Source organism: Styela clava, chromosome 3, assembly GCF_964204865.1.
Source record: "Styela clava chromosome 3, kaStyClav1.hap1.2, whole genome shotgun sequence".
Taxonomy (NCBI): Eukaryota; Metazoa; Chordata; class Ascidiacea; order Stolidobranchia; family Styelidae; genus Styela; species Styela clava.
Genome location: NC_135252.1, coordinates 24,192,607 through 24,210,416, shown reverse-complemented (window position 1 = coordinate 24,210,416; position 17,810 = coordinate 24,192,607). Strand labels below are relative to the sequence as shown.

The 17,810-nt window shown below is 37.0% G+C and overlaps 2 protein-coding genes across 3 annotated transcripts; both read right to left on the bottom strand.

Annotated features, from left to right (window-relative positions):
* Nucleotides 1–288: 288 nt before the first annotated feature.
* Nucleotides 289–16,907, bottom strand: LOC120342054 (beta-1,4-galactosyltransferase 2-like). 2 transcript variants are annotated; one of them, XM_078110507.1, is made up of 5 exons: nucleotides 16,103–16,907; nucleotides 3,381–3,548; nucleotides 2,389–2,532; nucleotides 1,240–1,390; nucleotides 289–575 (listed from the first exon to the last, which is right to left on the bottom strand). In XM_078110507.1, exons 1-5 carry the CDS (start codon nucleotides 16,869–16,871, stop codon nucleotides 422–424), a joined length of 1,386 nt encoding a protein of 461 aa, XP_077966633.1. In that variant the 5' UTR covers nucleotides 16,872–16,907; the 3' UTR covers nucleotides 289–421. The 2 variants fall into 2 exon arrangements, with proteins under 2 accessions (XP_077966633.1, XP_039266655.2); XM_039410721.2 differs by lacking the exon at nucleotides 16,103–16,907 and adding an exon at nucleotides 5,411–6,490.
* On the bottom strand, nucleotides 10,970–12,258 carry LOC144421009 (uncharacterized). The gene is made up of 2 exons (XM_078111048.1): nucleotides 11,786–12,258; nucleotides 10,970–11,520 (listed from the first exon to the last, which is right to left on the bottom strand). The coding sequence occupies exons 1-2, from the start codon at nucleotides 11,991–11,993 to the stop codon at nucleotides 11,321–11,323; spliced, it is 408 nt and encodes a 135-aa protein (XP_077967174.1). The 5' UTR covers nucleotides 11,994–12,258; the 3' UTR covers nucleotides 10,970–11,320.
* Nucleotides 16,908–17,810: the final 903 nt, after the last annotated feature.

The following is a 17,810-nucleotide window of genomic DNA, read 5'->3' as shown; positions in this document are numbered from 1 at the left end:
GGGATGATTATCTGCGAGAGGACTGCTGCACTCCTCACATCCGTAGGGTGGTTCACGTACCGTAACCGCTGGTGGGACACGGCCTTTTCCACCACCAAGTTAAGTGCATCTGAGCCAAATAACGGGCTAATCTGGTAACCGGAAGAGAGGCCGTGTTATCGTCTTCTCCTTCTCCCATAGAAGTAGAGTTGCGTATGGTTCTTCAAGCCAAATGCCCGTCACCTGATCCGGGGTGCCATTAATTAGGGATGGATAAAAGACGCTATCCGTACCAGCTCCGGCGTATCGGTGTTTGGCGTTAAATTATCCTTTTTAATCGCGAAGCGCAGCATTACTAAACAAATTACAGTATAAGATGAACTATTTGTGGCAACGATATCCCTTATTGACGCTACCGTGTCTATGACGTCATAGGGGAAGATCATGTGAGTTGCCAAGGAGCTTTTGCTTCGCATTTGTCCTCGAAAGAATCATATTCTTGGTTCATGAATTCGAGCAACGGTTTATTGGGGTATCCAATACTAAGAGTGATGTTTGTAAACAGGCGATTTCGTTCCACGGAAAGAATTTTGTATCTGCAAAACGAATTACTTGGATTAAATATGGGACCTGTAAAAGGATTCACGAATTCGAAGTACCGGTATGTTCATCTGGTCCAGTAACAGTAAGTTTATATTTTTATATATTCCTGTGTTCATTTGAGTTGTGGGTATTTGTGCGTGTTTTTAGCAGGGTTGTTATATTCACGTCGGGGAGATGAAAATTGGTGCTCCAGACGTATGCGTACTAAGATGTCGCACAACCTGAACTCTAACTGGTACACACATACTATGTTCATGTTGTGCGCCATCTTGGTGCGCATACTTCTGGAGGTCCTAAAAATTAACAAGATGGCTCGAAGGAAGTTATAGATAAATAACGTTATACGCTTGCCAGAGCACCTCTGATTGCCTGCGTGGGTTCGAATTCCATGCGGGGATAGTTATGTGCGAGAGAATTGCTGGACTCCTCGACGCCGTAGGGTGGTTCACGTAACCGCTGGTCGGTTACGTCTTCCTCCACCATCAAGTATATACAACTGAAAACAAAATAACTGATCTAATATACGACCTGGATTGATATCCGGGCGAGAGGCCGTGGTTCGCCATATGATTAAGTCGACTTTCCTTTTCCCGGGATAAATATGTAAATCCCGACCTATATTAGAGTCGAATATATAGTACTTCGAAGTATGTGTACCTGATCGATGTTAGTCCATCATATTTCATTCTGTCAATCGAATTTTTTAGCAATCCAAATCTGCCATCGTTTTCTTTATTTAACTTTTCGTGCTCATGCTTTATCATATGATACGAGCACATTTCGCCATAAGGTTGTACAACCTCATGTCCTGAAAAAAAAAACAGAATAGTACTTAATATATTATTAATATATTAACAAAAGGCATTGGCTGGTATCGGTATGCGTAGTTCGGCGCGAACACTTGCATGCTGGTGCGAATACAGAGAATTGAATAGGCGAACTTTTGTATTTCACCATCGGTTTTGCGGTTGTTTGCTTGTGCTCAGCGTTAGGAACATGCTTGTCATAACACCACTGGTTACTATGGCTGGGCATTTCGAATCGAAAAGTATATTATTCGAATCGTTCCAGACTAAAATTTCGAATCCTCGCCATTATTGTTTTTTATTTGGCCGCACTAAGGTCGTAGGTATTTCCTCAGTTTTTTTTATTGAAGCCATATTATTACAGTGTAATTTTGACATATGACTCTATTGGTGAAATATCAATCATATACATTTGAATATTTCCCAAATATTCGAGATTCGATACGAGAAAAAAAATTCGATTCGATTCTGAATTCGCGTATCCGCAGGTCGAAATTCCGTGCCGTATATTTAATGCGAGGGGATATTCCTCGCTTTGTGGTGGATTTCGTAACCGCTGAAAGTCAGTGCATCTGAAACAAACCCGACGCGAACTGATAACTGGCCGAGATTAAGCAGTCTTATCTACTTTGTCCCCTCGGAATAAATATGAAAATTCTATGTACTAGTCTACGTCTAGTTCGGAAACCCACCAGGGGTCGGCAACTTTTGTCGCTCGCGGGCCAAAATTACGGGTTGAAAATCTTGGCGTGCCGCACAAGTTGAAAACCGAACAGGTGGCTGATCACATTTTTACACAAATCGGAAGTTGAATTAACAAAACAAGCCATACTTCCACTCCGTGTCCAATAATCTGCTCCTCAAGCATAAATTATAAATTTGAATTATGGTCAAAAATCGCAGCCGCCGTTTCGTCACTAAATTTCAGTGAAGCATCGCGGGCCCTAGGTTGCCGAGCCCTGCCTTAACACACCTTCGGGCAGTGTCAAAGGTTACAAACCTCGGTGCCACAATCTAAAATACATGTCCATGTCCTCGGATCCCCAACCCCAGAAAAGATTGGAGTATCCGTTGGTTCTATAAAACTGCCTCGAGGTCATCATTGCAACTCCTCCGAAATATATCGCTGGCGATTCGTCAGGATCTGCAAAAATCGGGAAAGGATATTATGCACTTTAGGTATTTGGAAATAAAATATACTGTATGTATATAGTGGGTAGGAATTGCATAAAAAAAATGCAATATCAAAGTTCCAATTCAGACAAAAACAACACGATCCGCCGCAGCAACTGGTGTTGGGCGACAACTAACAGAGGTTGATCATAATTAAATCATAAACTTCGGTTGTGAAAGTGACGTGTTTCTCAGTAAAATGATCCGGCATATAGATTTTATACCGAATGTACACGTTTGCGTTGTAAGGTAAGGTTCGCAGCCATTTTCATTAATTGAGCGTTTCCGGGACGTCTGTAATCCCTCCAGAATAATATTTGTGTTTTTGGTAATGCTTAAATTATCTCTATATAAATATAACAAATTTTCGTGTAATATTATGTTTCTCCATTGAAAATATTGCACATATGACAACCAAGGCCACAAGATTTTGGTGTAGTTTGTAAAAAAAGTTGCCCCGTTCTTTTTTTGATTAGTGTTTTCAAACCTTTTTTCAAACGCTTCGAAAACAAAATGTTTGAGAACTACTGGTTAAGCGCGTTATTGATGTTTATCTACTCTAATTCAAGAGTCTTGCTACACACTAACACATATGTATCTCTGTAACGTCAGACGAAACGTTACAGAAGTACATTTGCGTTAGTGTGCAACAAGACTCTTGGATTAAATAGAATAGTCATTTTCAATCTTGCTTTAGCATCCTTGCGTTATACGCATACGGATCCACCTGCGCTAAGACATAGAGCAAGGAAAGTAGTTTGTTTCACGTAACCCCAACTGTCATTAATGTTTGGCATGAAAAACTTGAAGCATACTCACATTCCTTTGGCTTGCAAGGCATCATATATGCTTGTTCTGTGTAATTGAACTTATCCATTCGTGCCGCTAAAATTCTTGCATTATCGGAATCCACGCATCTGTATAAACAGCGATCGTCTTCAAGCAGTAAATCCACGTCGTGGAACACGAAGCAATCATAGGTATCGTCTTCAAGCAAAATATAAAGTTTTAGGGATAATCTTGTTGTTTTAGTTAGATTTTACTTGTGTTTTTCAAACGAATAATATTAAAAGCAGTTAATTCAGAGTTCTTAAAATTATAAGCCGTCGTAACTTGAGTAAATTGAGTTAAATATAGCCTCAAGCCATTTCTCAATGAATAATTAGTTTCAATATAATATAACTTATCTCAGTTCCACACTTGAATATGATGTTTTCACCTATTGGTAATCAGTATATGTGCTACTCAATATTCACTGATTATTATACTATTGGGTCATATCGTTATCGTATCGTACGGCGATCGTAATGTACTGTGTTGGTAAGTTGGAAGCTGATATTGAAAGAGTTCGCGTAACCGCTAGTCGGTTAGGCTTCCTCCACCATCAATTACATGCTTCCGAAAAACAAATAACTGGCTAACTAATCTCATACCGGTAACCGGAAAAGAGGCCGTGGTTCACCATATGTTTAAGCCGTCTTGTCGGCTGCCCTTTCCCCGGAATAAAAATGTAAATCCTATCTAAAGTGTCTAACAAAGACGTGGGGAACTGGTGCAGGCGCTACCGTTGTATTCGCTGCATAACGACAGGCGATAACCTGTCGTCCACCATACAGACAACAAGCCAATATATATTTTCTTCCCTAAAAAGTCAGAGACAGATGCAAACATGGTCGGTGAGCTGGTTTGAAGTCAGAATGTCTACGACTCCAGCCACAGACCTACAGTATTTTCTAATTGTGACTCCAGCACCGGTCCTTAATTTTTTGGCGCTTTAGAAGTATATGAGGGTAACTAATTTTGTTCGCCTACTTTACATCAAGTTGTGTAAAGGGACAGAAGCCTATAGGCAAGGGGGCTGTTTATTTGGTTAACACAGACAATTCTCGAACTAGAAATAAAACTTGAAAAAGGAAAAATCGGAAGAACATTATGGCCTAACCCTAACCTGGTATACATACTACGGGAGTACCAATTTTTTTACCTTGAATATTTTAGAATTGAAGTTTCAATTTTACAAATTTAACTTGGATTGGAATGTAAAAGAATACTAACAATTAAATATTAAAAAATATATATACTGTAAACTGAAAAAGATTTATTTTCTGCAAAGTACAGTAGAAACTCTACCTGCGAAAGGCTTTGGAAACGAAAACCCAACTTCCGAAAATTATTTTCGTAAAAATATTGCTTCGACTAACGTAAGGTTTTCTACATACGTGAGGCCGAAAACCAAAAACACGTGTAGTGATATCTGTTTATTTTAGGTTAAATAAATGATGTGCTTGAAGCAGGGATGTCCAATTCTAATTTAATATTCGAATATCGTTTTCCAAATTTATAAGAATACCGATTATGGCGCACATATTCTAGCGCCGCTGTCCACGTTTTGATTTAAAACATTTTACAATTATTTCATTTTTATCGCAAGACAGCCGTGTGCGACACGACAATAAATTACATCCGGGATGAAAGGATTTCAATTAGCGCTGACTTGAAGTGCTTATAATAACATGTCGAAGATGTTTTTGGTTGAAAATATTTTACAAATATTATCGTATATTTTAATTTAGTCGAGATAGTTTGTGCCGCCTCGGCAAAAATTCTAAAAGCAAATTGTGCTGTAGCCTGTAATTAATTGTTTTTATCCTCAGTTTCCATGGTGACCGAACATAGAGGGAATTATTTTCATTTCTTGCAGTGACCTTTTTGCAGAGACATTTCGAGATGGAATTCGCGTAAAAACGTCTTGATATGTTCAATGTTGTTTTTAAGCGGAATTGGATCTCGGAATTGGACGCATATCCACTGGGTCGCGCAAATTAAAAAAAAATGAAACTGTGACTTACATTTACTTGCTTCGAGGAACCCTGCGTTCATCAGCTTTGCTTTATTAAACGTTCGGTTGTTCGCTTCTTGAGAAACCACATAAACAGTGTAGTCAATCTGCTGTCGTTGCCAAATCGGGTGCATATGCGCCAGCAAAGTTCGTAATTGGGTCTCTCGGCCTCGTAATGGTATAATAATCGCTATTTTGCTTCTTGGGTGACAAGGTGGGGTATATTTACCCCCTAAAGTCAAATCAGGGTTTGCTATTGATATATTTTGCAACGAAGGCTGGTTGGAGTCGTCAGGTTTATCTTTAAACTTTCCTTTCAACTCTGGAGGAATAATGGGACATAATGGTTTGCCAATTGGTTGGAGTGGATCATTTTCCGTCCAATTCGGGTATTTTTCCTTCTGGTTTTTGAAAGTTAAAAATTTATTCTGCGAGTTCTTTTCAAACTCGTCATACACGAAAAATGCTGAAGCTCTTAATAGGTCGTCGTGACTAAGACGAGTGTTGTCGTTTAACGACATTATATCCACCAAGCCAAATCTAGTTATAATCCGTTTTCTATCAGCTACTCTGGCTATTTTTTGTCCGGGCTTTGGTTTGTATATGCCATAATGTAGTTTCCACGGACTCACCCAACCCGTTTTTTTCGTTTTAAAGCTTTCAAGTGATACCTGACCAGCACTGAGAGCCAGGATTATATACACAAATAAAGACGCCGCCACGAACGCCGTCATACATAATTTAACTTTCTTATTTAAGCCTATACTACCGATCAGCATTATATAACATCGGCTACTGCTTCTTAAATGTATTAAAATATTATAAAAAACGTTATAGTGTGTCATAGCATAGGTATGGTATAGCACTAGCTGACCTAAATTTCGACACGAAGGTCATAGAAAAGTGTTCCCGTATGTCATATTAAAGGGTTCCTGTGGATTAAAATAATATAGCGAAGATTTTAGTTGCAACATTAGATCCGATAGGACAAAAACAAGTTGTTTCACCACATCCAGCAACAGCAATTGGGCAAAACGATAATGACTTGAAAATAATGACAATTATGCATATAAGCCATTGCACCCCATTTACTGATAGTTGAGTCATCCTCAAGAGACTATATAGACCAGGAGTGCAAGGTTTTTAGACCAGTGGCCAGAAATTTTCCCACCTGGACTGGCGGGCAATGTAAGTGTAACGTAAAAACATTTTATGAACAATATTTACAGTGTTACAAAAGAAAAAGCGGAAAACAATAAGTCTCGTACCAAAACAAAATTTAATTGCAATCTCAACAAGTGGCTTGAGCTATTTTATTCAAAACCGCAAAATTTGATTTTAGTTCGGTTGTGACCGCAGTTTGACCATGTCAGTTATAGACGGTATATGAATCGGTGCGCGTGCTTTTTTTATGCAACGATTATTCACGCTTTTTTCCTCATATATACGGTATGTGAGTATATATGCCCCGAAATAGATGCGACATGAACGTTGCTGATAGGCCTCTGTGTCACCTAATATCTTTTTAAACTCAAAGGAAGGTCGTTCAACTGGCGATCAAGTCTGTATGCGCGTGAGCTTGTCGCCTCGATTTGATCTGATAATATCCAATACGCAAGCTCATGTTTCGCAACAATAGTAAATTGCGTGTAAATACATGGTTTCCCATCTCAAGAAAATGGCATTGAAATAGGGTCGCGAACTGAAAAAGTTTGGGAAACACTAATGTCAATATCCTTCATTGCGGCTTTGCTAGCGACCACCAATCTCATAATTATGGTTTTAATATCCTGTCAAAATTTCATTTGATTTCTTCGCTGAGTTTTTCGGCCCATAGCTATGTACAATTTACGGCGCTCCAGAATTATGTGTTCCAATATGGAGGTAACTATTTTTGTTCGCCTACTTTACATCAAGTTGTGTACTGAAACCTATGGACATGGGGTTAACTTGGCTAAAACAGACAGTCCCCTAAATCGTAATAGAAATAAAATAAGGAAAATCGGAATAAAATTATGGCTAAACCCTAAACTGAAACACATTCTAAGGGAGTATCCAATTTAGTTGTGTTGGCAGTAATAAATACAACAAGCACTCAACGGCCATACTAATTGCTCTCCATCTGACCTCAATTTACCCCCAACATTAGCTGAATAGTTTACGGTTAATTGTTAGTTTTTTGTCTAAATATAAGCTCGCTGTGTTGTGTTTTGAAAACTTAATTTATCCACACCGCTAGTTAACCGGTTACGGCTTTCTCCGCCATTAAAGCCACAATGTGTTGAAAAAAACCAGATGCATGAACAATTTTAAAAACCAACATAAATGTTAATTATCTCTGCAAAAAATTGCAAATTCTACACAAAAGACTAATTTCGAAGCTTTTTTTGACAAAGCCTCCGCTAAAAAAAAACGCCAACGCTTAAAATTCCATTACTCCGCCGAGTTTTTCGGTTTATGGCTTTGTACAATTTAATTGTTTTGGCAGTAATAAATACAGACAAGTACTCACACAGCGGTTATGCTCTCCATCTCATCTCCATTTACCTTCTGCGGGCAACTAATCACATTACCTAAAATAGTTTACGGTAAATTGTTAGTTTTTTGCCCAAAGTTTAGCTCGCTGTGTTGTGCTTTGAAAACTTAATTTATTCACACCGCTAATTAAGCGCTTATGACTTTTCCCGCCATGTTGAACAAAACCAGATGTATGAATAATTTTAAAACTTAACATAAATGTTAATTATCTCTGCATAAAATTGTAAAATCTACACAAAAAACTACTTTCGGGGATTTTGTGACAAAGCCCTCACCAAAAAAACACCCCCTCCAACGCTAAAAATAGGAAAATCATTAATTATCCAATTGGGGTTAGAAATAGCAAGCAATCACGCGCCGGTATCTTAAAATTGCTGTGCCTTCGTAATTGTCTAAGTAATTAGACTGACTAATTAGACGTCTTCGGAGTAAATTTACTAAGCAGATGACGTTTCTTTCTGTTCATTTTACCCATCGGTTGCGAACATCTTCCTATAAATTCCTCCCTTCGTCTATTTTGGAATTATTTATTCCTTCATTACCATTCGTAAAAACGCGTTTCCTTTATTTATTCAATATTTCTTTCCTGTGTCCTTATACATCGTTATATTAATACGATATATCTGGCGTCCATAAAGTCTTAAAATTTTTTAAATATGCAAAAGGAGTTTATCGATGCCACATATTGTTTTGGCCCTCACAGGTGTATTGAATGAAGTAAAAATACTTGAACAATGGCTGATTAAAAACAATAAACCTGGTTAAGATATATTGAGAAATTGTAAAAGCGACTCTATGTACACCTGTATGTAGCAATAGTCCAAAATAATTGGACAATATTAGTAAAACTATAGGTCATATTTTTGTATATCCTTTCCGAAAACAACTAAATTCCTCTCTAGTTGGAAATCGCTGACTTAGCCACAGCCTACACAACTAAACTTCTTATTAAAGTTAATCTAACGCTAACCGCAGAAATACCAACATATTTCTGTTTAGAAGACTCATTCTAATAGTTCGTTCTAATTTAAACAAAGTCTGTATGAATGCCCAAAGGCAAAATTCTGTGTTGTCGAGCTAGTCCGAATGGCTTTAAGAAGCTTATGAAGCTGAAATCGTTTTTTCTACGCCCCGTGCCTGGACGAGCCCCGTTTGACGCTAGTGTAAACGAAAATGGAATTCTACGACCTACGAATGTTTGGATGACTCAATATGGTCCGTTTCCTAACGATTCTAAATGTCTTCTTAATTAAATTAAAGTAGAAGAAGTTAGAGTTCCGGTATTCGCAGCCGTTTTTCTCTCTCTTGTTAGGCAGATTGGGAAGGCATAACGCGTCATTTACTAACCTATTATCAACTTATCTAGCATGGCCAATGTACATATTAAACGTAGATAGGGGATAGAATTGTGTTGAGACCGATGGACGCCAACACACCTGGTTTCAACTTCTTCGGGTGAAATGACTAAAGAATGTATGAGATCAACTTATAAAACATGGTCTATTTGTAAATGCCGTGATAATTAATGTCGCGCTTATCAAACAGCAATGTAAAGACGGAAGAGAAATTGCGTAATGATCCAACGCAACTTAGTCTCTTCGGCATCGGTAAAGCGATTGAGACGGCAGAGAAACAACAATACGACGCGATTTCCCGTGTTTATTCTGCGCGAGATCCATTTTCTATTACAAAATCTTGATGTTCTGTTACCGATTTTATCGTTATATATCTGTCCGGACTTGGCATTGCTCAATATGTTTTTCACAATGCCTCGCAATATGTCGGCCAAATATGATTACCTATCTTTACCAAATGCGGCAACTTATTTTGATTTATCGTCGACTCGAATACCACCGGCACTCGACCAAACTTGTGTCAATCTTGGCAAATAGGATTGTCGACTTGAGTTAGAAAAATAAATTAATATTTTCATGAGTGCAAAATAAATGTCACAAAATGCATTGTTTTGCGATATAACTTTGTATTTTCGGAGAAGGCATGTCATATAAGTACGGTATTTTAAATAATGCGCAAATAGTTAATATTTGATCTAAATTTATCGCAAATAATGTTATAACATTTAGGCCGCGAAATGATTTATTGCAAAATGAAGCATGGAAATCGGAATATCGTCAATAAGTCGGCATCAATAATTATTATAAAATGCTAACTACGTAGTAAAGTCGGATATTGTAAAAACGGTGAAATAACAAGTCTTCGTCGCGAGGCAAGCGAAAGTATAATCAAACGAGAAAATACGCTTGTAGTTGATTAATAAATTAGCAACCCGGAATTTTTATTTAATACGAAAGTCGTATTAATACGTTTATACGATTTTAAAAAAGTCAACTATCGTTTCATACACTGTAAAAAATATTTACTGGTATTTTACCTGGCACCAAAAAAACGGTCAGAATACCGGTAAAAAAGCTGGCAAAATACCAGTAAAATTACAAAAGAAATACCTGTAAAATTACTGCTTAGCATGTAATTTTACGTTTTTTATTTGCTATTTTCCTAATATACAACGGTAAATATACTGCTAATTTACAGGCAATTTTACTGTCCATTTACTAGTAAATTCCCCAGCTTTAAGCAGTAAATTCGCTTGCCGTTTACCTGTAATTTTACTGCCTATTACCTGTAATTTTACTACCTATTCACAGTTAAATCACTGGTGTTTTACCAGTTTTCGTACTGTTTTTTTAACGGTTTTTTTGGTGCCAGCTCAAATACCAGTAAATATTTTTTTCAAATACATCAACTCACTGATTCCCCTGTAACTTGCTATTTGTTTTCCCATGTGGATAAAACACACAAATATGTTTTCAACAAAAATATTAAAGGAATGTAATGTAGAAACAAAAACGAAAATGTAAGGCAAAACGAAAATAACTTTGTATAACAATGAGTCTCTGAAAAAGGTGACTCAAGTTGAGTCAATGACTTAATGATCATAAAGATGCTCTTTAATTAGAAGGAATGGAAATTCACTTTTTATCTGTTCAATCGTGGTTTTGTTGTTTATCATTTCTCTTTGGAGCTCATAAGTTTCTCCCATTCGGTATTGAACCAAAGATGAATCATGCGCTTGAAGTTTATAGTGATCAATGAGCCACAGCTTTGCTTCATTTAGGTGCTGCAATGAAGATTCCACAAGCTTTTTACGTGCCGAAGTTGGCGTTGATACAATCGCTCTTTTAGTTTGTCGTCTGACATACTCATATCTGTACAATAACTGATCTGCTAGTGACTGGATGCCAAAATTTATTTTGTCACTGTGCAGGAAAGTATCGCTGAAGGAATTGGGATATTTTGATGAGACTTTACATGCAATTGTGTGCAAGTTTCTCTTTCCTGGTTTTGGATAAGTCTTTGTGATTTACTCAATGAGAATTTTCACCATTTCTCTTCTGTTAAAAGGAGTTGGTACTTCATTGTTATTGCAGCTTGTTATTAAGTCTGCAGGAAACTTGTGCCACGGGATTTCAAAATTCATGGCCCAGTTTTGCATTGGTGAAGGTTGTAAAGAATGGCTGCTGTCAGTTTCAACACTTGACGTCGAATTATATTGCTCCTCAACTGTAAAAAAAAAATGTAATATGTATAAAACTTGAAAAAAAAAAATCAATGAAATTCGAAGAATTTTTATCAGTCAATAGTTTTCCATAATTTTTTTCCAATTTCTTTTCATTGAAATATACAAAAAAAATTTTTCAGTAAACTATGGCCATGGGCCCGAAAGCATAAACAAATTCACCATATGTTAAAATAAACTTATCATGTGTGTAGGATTGATATAAAATACGATTAACAATTCCAAATATTTAAGCCATACTGTACATACTTTTGTCTGCTTTCCAGGTCATTATAAGTTTCCGGGCTTGGATTGTTTTCAAAATGCTTCCTTTAGTGAGGTCTTCTTCATTAATTAAACTTAAATCTTTGGCTTCCTCAACTCCCAGATCATTAACAATAATATAAGCAACTTGATTTGCTAATTCTCTTGGTACATTAAGTACCTTTAAAATATCGTTCTCAATTTCTACCTGCATACTGTTAATGAAAAATATGAACAGTACAAAAAGGCGAACTTAAAAAAAAATATTATAGGTGTCAGTGTCACAGGTTATAAGACTTTTATCACAAATGCCATCAACTTACATGATGTTTGAGTGCGAACCATGAATCTTTCCCTAACCTGTACACACATATGGGATCATAGTCCAAAATTTGGTCAAATTTCAATATTTTGTATGGATTCAAATCATCCCCAAGTAGATATATTCCAATTTGAGGATTATATGTGCCGTTAAATGTTTTCACAACCATGTATTTGGTTCAATATTTGGTTTCAATATTTGTGGCTTGGAGGTACTGTCTGACTTGTTATAATGAAATGTCGAAATGCGCATATTCAAGTAGTCCAAAGTAAACCAGCCTTTGGAAATAAGACACTGTATGAATATTGCCATGTCAAATTGAGCGACCCCTTCAAATATATCATGGGCTAAGCAGGGTGGTAAGGATGGCTGACAAACATGAAAATAATTCAATTGATTAAATATGCAATCATATTTTATTCCAGTGATATTCCCAGATACTTGTAGCAGCATTTGATTAACGCTCTGGTCATACGATTCCTTTGTACGTAATGTCTCGATGACAATTGAGTTTTCTGAAAAATCACTTCTTTTAACGGAGCAATATCTACAAAAATATTCTGAAGTGCCAAAATTTGTAACAAATCCTCCTATCCAATGACTACCGAGATTATCACCTAATATGCAAGAAATACTCCCTCGAACTTTTTCAGAAAACCCCAAGTCAATTCCTTCATGTTCAATAATTTTCAAATCTGCCAATAGAGGACTGAAAATGTCTTTAATACATTCATTGCTGACATAATGTTCTTTTACAAGCATCACAAGCTGGATAGGAGAAACTTTTGACCGACAATAGGGGTGAATATTACCCAAGGTGAAGTATGTTGCGAGAATCTTATGTTTTTTCTTCGCGGATCCTAAAGGATTAACTATTTCGAACGCGTCTTGATAGAGAATAATTTGTAGAGGCCTTAGAACAGCTTCTTGATTGAAGAAAGAATTTTTTTTGAAAGCGCCTCCATCTTTTATGTCCAAAAGGTAGTTTCCTGGATCAATTGGGTTAAGATATTGATAGCGAATGCTTTCATATTTGAAAAGGGCTTTGATTGAATCAACAATAGGTATATACTGATAGCTCTCCTTATTCGGTTCAGGCTGAGATAAAGTTCTAGCTACATTGTAAGACAATGGTTCAACAAAGGATAGTAAGTTTTTGTATAAGCGTTCTCTGAGATAACTTGATTGCAGAGTTCCATCACCAACAGGAGTATTCATCATTACATGCATTACGGATTCAAGCACTTTTTTGATTACAGATTGATCAATGCCCTCATCTTGCAATACATTTTTGATAGCCAATTCAATGGAAGCATGTGTACAGCTGTTGATTTTCTGCTGTGCCTCAAGAATTTTGCTGATAGTGATACCAGGAATGAGTAGTTTATACTGCAGCATTGCACAGAACACTGTGCAATTTCTTCTGAGAGTCTCCAAAGAATCAACACTTGGATCCATTTGAATCAATGGAGATGGTGATGAGAATACTTGGGGTGTCCGTATGGATCCAAAAATAATGGGACAGTCAATTTGCATAACTTCTTCACGTGGCTGGATAGATAAACGATGGGTTCTTCGAATATGGGAAGAAAACGTGTTCAGATTTCTAAACTTTCTGAAACAAGCAAGGTATGGACAAGAAATTTCTTTACCAGCTCGAATATGATTTTTCAAATGTTTTACTATTAATGTGGAATCTTCAGCATCATAGCCACATATTGAAACATTGCAACACAGGTCTACATCTGCCATATTTTTAGCCTATTATTGCTGTATTAAATCATCAGAGAATAAAAAGTAGTGTAATTGAAAAATTGAAGAGAATGGCTTGAGTGAAAACATGAATAAGACTTTCCCTTTTTAGTAATTAGAGACCATGAAAATATGTTTGGTTGAAATCCATATGGTACCGCTACCGTAATATACCAGTACGGTACCGTAACTATCGGTATTTACCGGTACTGGTATCTAAGTTCTAACTACGGTATTCGGTACCGTACCGGTCCACAAGTCCAACCATTCACAGAATCCAGGAATCACGTTCCATATTTTCACCAACTTTATAACTGTGTATTTAGAATTTTAGATACGGTACCGTACCAATTTAGTGGAATTGTGAGGTTTTAAATAAAGGCACATCAGTCTCCCAATCAACCTAACCCAGTCTCCGAAACTCAAGCCCTGCAATTACATTCAACTGCGAATTTGACCCTGCTGATATACGGTAGTTAATGATCACCAGCCAAAAAAATGCTTAGCTGTATTGACCAGGGTTAAATTAGGTTAAATTTTACTCAGTGCGTAGACCACCGTACCGGTACCGTACCATACCAAACACAAATAATGCGGAATTACGGTATATCAAATCTCCAGCCATATATCTGTACCGGTATATTACTGTATAAAGTACCACGACGTACAACACACTCACGGCGACAAACACTGACAATAACAGTACCGGTACCATAGTTACCTCCTATCTCATCTTTTGGCGTGGTTTACTGTACATAAACATCTTATTACGCGCTTTGCATATTCAGCTCCAAAGCGGCGCAAAAGACACTGCGACAACTTCCACTTGCAAAAACCAGTTCGAAGGAAAACACGAGGCGGAAATTGCCCGCGCGACACGTAAGAAGCGAATGCGCATGCGCGGCGACCCTATTTACGCACGCGGAGCACCACTGAAAAAAATTACTGTGCAAAAACCAGTAAAACTTTTTACTGTATATCAATCACTGCTCAAATCCCAGTGATTTTACAATTTTTTTGTTACAGTGTAAATATATTACCAGTGTTGGTAATGATAAAATTGATCGCATAAAATTTGGTGATAAAGTTGATAAAAGAAAATCAAAGCTAACACAAAAGATAAAAATCAGAATAAAATTATTTTGAATTCACTCCTTGATATTTGTCTTTAACATCTGTCGTCGGCGTGTAGTACTGCCGGGAATATGGAAACCGAACTTCGATGTCCCATTCGGAATAGAAATGGATTAAATTGGTTGTTATGATAGGTTTAAATGTGTGAAAAAAATATCGAAATTACGGGGTCATTACGTAATCGATTTGGCCGTAATTACGGAATTGATTTTTGTCAATTACGTGCAAGCCTACTACACATACTACGGGAATACCAATTTTTTTACCTTGAATATTTTTAAAATGAAGTTTCAATTTTACAAATTTAACTTGGATTGGAATGTAAAAGAATATTAACAATTAAATATATTGTATGCTGAAAAAGATTTATTTTCTGCAAATTACAGTAGAAACCCTACCTGTGAAAGGCTTTGAAAACGAAAACCCAACTTCCGAAAATTATTTTCGTAAGAATATTGCTTCGACTAACGTAAGGTTTTCTACATACGTAAGGCCGAAAACCAAAAACGCGTGTATTGATATCTGTTTATTTTAGGTTAAATAAATGATGTGCTTGAAGCAGGGATGTCCAATTCTAATTTAATATTCGAATATCGTTTTCCAAATTTATAAGAATACCGATTATAGCGCACATATTCTAGCGCCGCTGTCCACGTTTTGATTTAAAACATTTTACAATTGTTTCATTTTTATCGCAAGACAGCCGTGTGCGACACGACAATAAATTACATCCGGGATGAAAGGATTTCAATTAGCGCTGACTTGAAGTGCTTATAATAACATGTCGAAGATGTTTTTGATGAAAATATTTTACAAATATTATCGTATATTTTAATTTAGTCGAGATAGTTTGTGCGGCCTCGGCAAAAAGTCTAAAAGCAAATTGTGTCGTAAGTAATTGTTTACATCCTCAGTTTCAATAGTTACCGAACATAAAGGGAGTTTTTTTCATTTCTTGCAGTGACCCTTTTGCAGAGCCATTTCGAGATGGAATTCGCGTGAAAACGTCATGATATGTTCAATGTAGTTTTTAACCGGAATTGGATCTAGGAATTGGACCGCATATCCACTGGGTCGTCGTGCGCAAATTAAAAAAAAATGAAACTGTGACTTACATTTACTTGCTTCGAGGAACCCTGCGTTCATCAGCTTTGCTTTATTGAACGTTCGGTTGTTCGCTTCTTGAGAAACCACATAAACAGTGTAGTCAATCTGCTGTCGTTGCCAAATCGGGTGCATATGCGCCAGCAAAGTTCGTAATTGGGTCTCTCGGCCTCGTAATGGTATAATAATCGCTATTTTGCTTCTTGGGTGACAAGGTGGGGTATATTTACCCCCTAAAGTCAAATCAGGGTTTGCTATTGATATATTTTGCAACGAAGGCTGGTTGGAGTCGTCAGGTTTATCTTTAAACTTTCCTTTCAACTCTGGAGGAATAATGGGACATAAAGGTTTGCCAATTGGTTGGAGTGGATCATTATCCGTCCAATTCGGGTATTTTTCCTTCTGGTTTTTGAAAGTTAAAAATTGTTTCTGCGAGTTCTTTTCAAACTCGTCATACACGAAAAATGCTGAAGCCCTTAATAGGTCGTCGTGACTAAGACGAGTGTTGTCGTTTAACGACATTATATCCACCAAGCCAAATCTAGTTATAATCCGTTTTCTATCCGCTACTCTGGCTATTTTTTGTCCGGGCTTTGGTTTGTATATGCCATAATGTAGTTTCCACGGACTCACCCAACCTGTTTTTTTCGTTTTCAAGCTTTCAAGTGATACCTGGCCAGCACTGAGAGCCAGAATAATATACACAAATAAAGACGCCGCCACGAACGCCGTCATACATAATTTAACTTTCTTATTTAAGCCTATACTACCGATCAGCATTATATAACATCGGCTACTGCTTCTTAAATGTATTAAAATATTATAAAAAACGTTATAGTGTGTCATAGCATAGGTATGATATAGCACTAGCTGACCTAAATTTCGACACGAAGATCATAGAAAAGTGTTCCCGTATGTCATATTAAAGGGTTCCCGTGGATTAAAATAATATAGCGAAGATTTTAACTCAACAAGTGGCTTGAGCTATTTTATTTAAAACCGCAAAATTTGATTTTAGTTAGACCGCAGTTTGACCAAATCAGTTATAGACGGTATATGAATCGGTGCGCGTGCTTTTTTTATGCAACGATTATTCACGCTTTTTTCCTCATATATACGGTATGTGAGTATATATGCCCCGAAATAGATGCGACATGAACGTTGCTGATAGGCCTCTGTGTCACCTAATATCTTTTTAAACTCAAAGGAAGGTCGTTCAACTGTCGATCAAGTCTGTATGCGCGTGAGCTTGTCGCCTCCATTTGATCTGATAATATCCAATACGCAAGCTCATGTTTCGCAACAATAGTAAATTGCGTGTAAATACATGGTTTCCCATCTCAAGAAAATGGCATTGAAAGTGGGTCGCGAACTTAAAATATTTGGGAAACACTATTTTCAATATCTTTCATTGCGGCTTTGCTAGCGACCACCAATCTCATCGTTTTAATATCCTGTCAAAATTTCATTTGATATCTTCGCTGAGTTTTTCGGCCCATAGCTATGTACAATTTACGGCGCTCCAGAAGTATGTGTTCCAATATGGAGGTAACTATTTTTGTTTAGTTGTGTTGGCAGTAATAAATACAACAAGCACTCAACGGCCATACTAATTGCTCTCCATTGACCTCGATTTACCACCCACATTAGCTGAATAGTTTACGGTTAATTGTTAGTTTTTTGCCTAAAGTTTAGCCCCTTGTGTTGTGTTTTGAAAAC

Excerpts from the sequence above, each read along its gene's own strand:
- LOC120342054 (XM_039410721.2), bottom strand. The coding sequence starts at position 6,245 with ATGACACACTATAACGTTTTTTATAATATTTTAATACATTTAAGAAGC. Across the intron at positions 3,549-5,410 it reads GTTCCTCGAAGCAAGTAAAT|ACGATACCTATGATTGCTTC; the intron begins GTAAGTCACAGT and ends TTTTGCTTGAAG. Across the intron at positions 1,391-2,388 it reads TTTTAGATTGTGGCACCGAG|GACATGAGGTTGTACAACCT; the intron begins GTTTGTAACCTT and ends TTTTTTTTTCAG.
- LOC144421009 (XM_078111048.1), bottom strand. The coding sequence starts at position 11,993 with ATGCAGGTAGAAATTGAGAACGATATTTTAAAGGTACTTAATGTACCA. Across the intron at positions 11,521-11,785 it reads GACCTGGAAAGCAGACAAAA|TTGAGGAGCAATATAATTCG; the intron begins GTATGTACAGTA and ends TTTTTTTTACAG.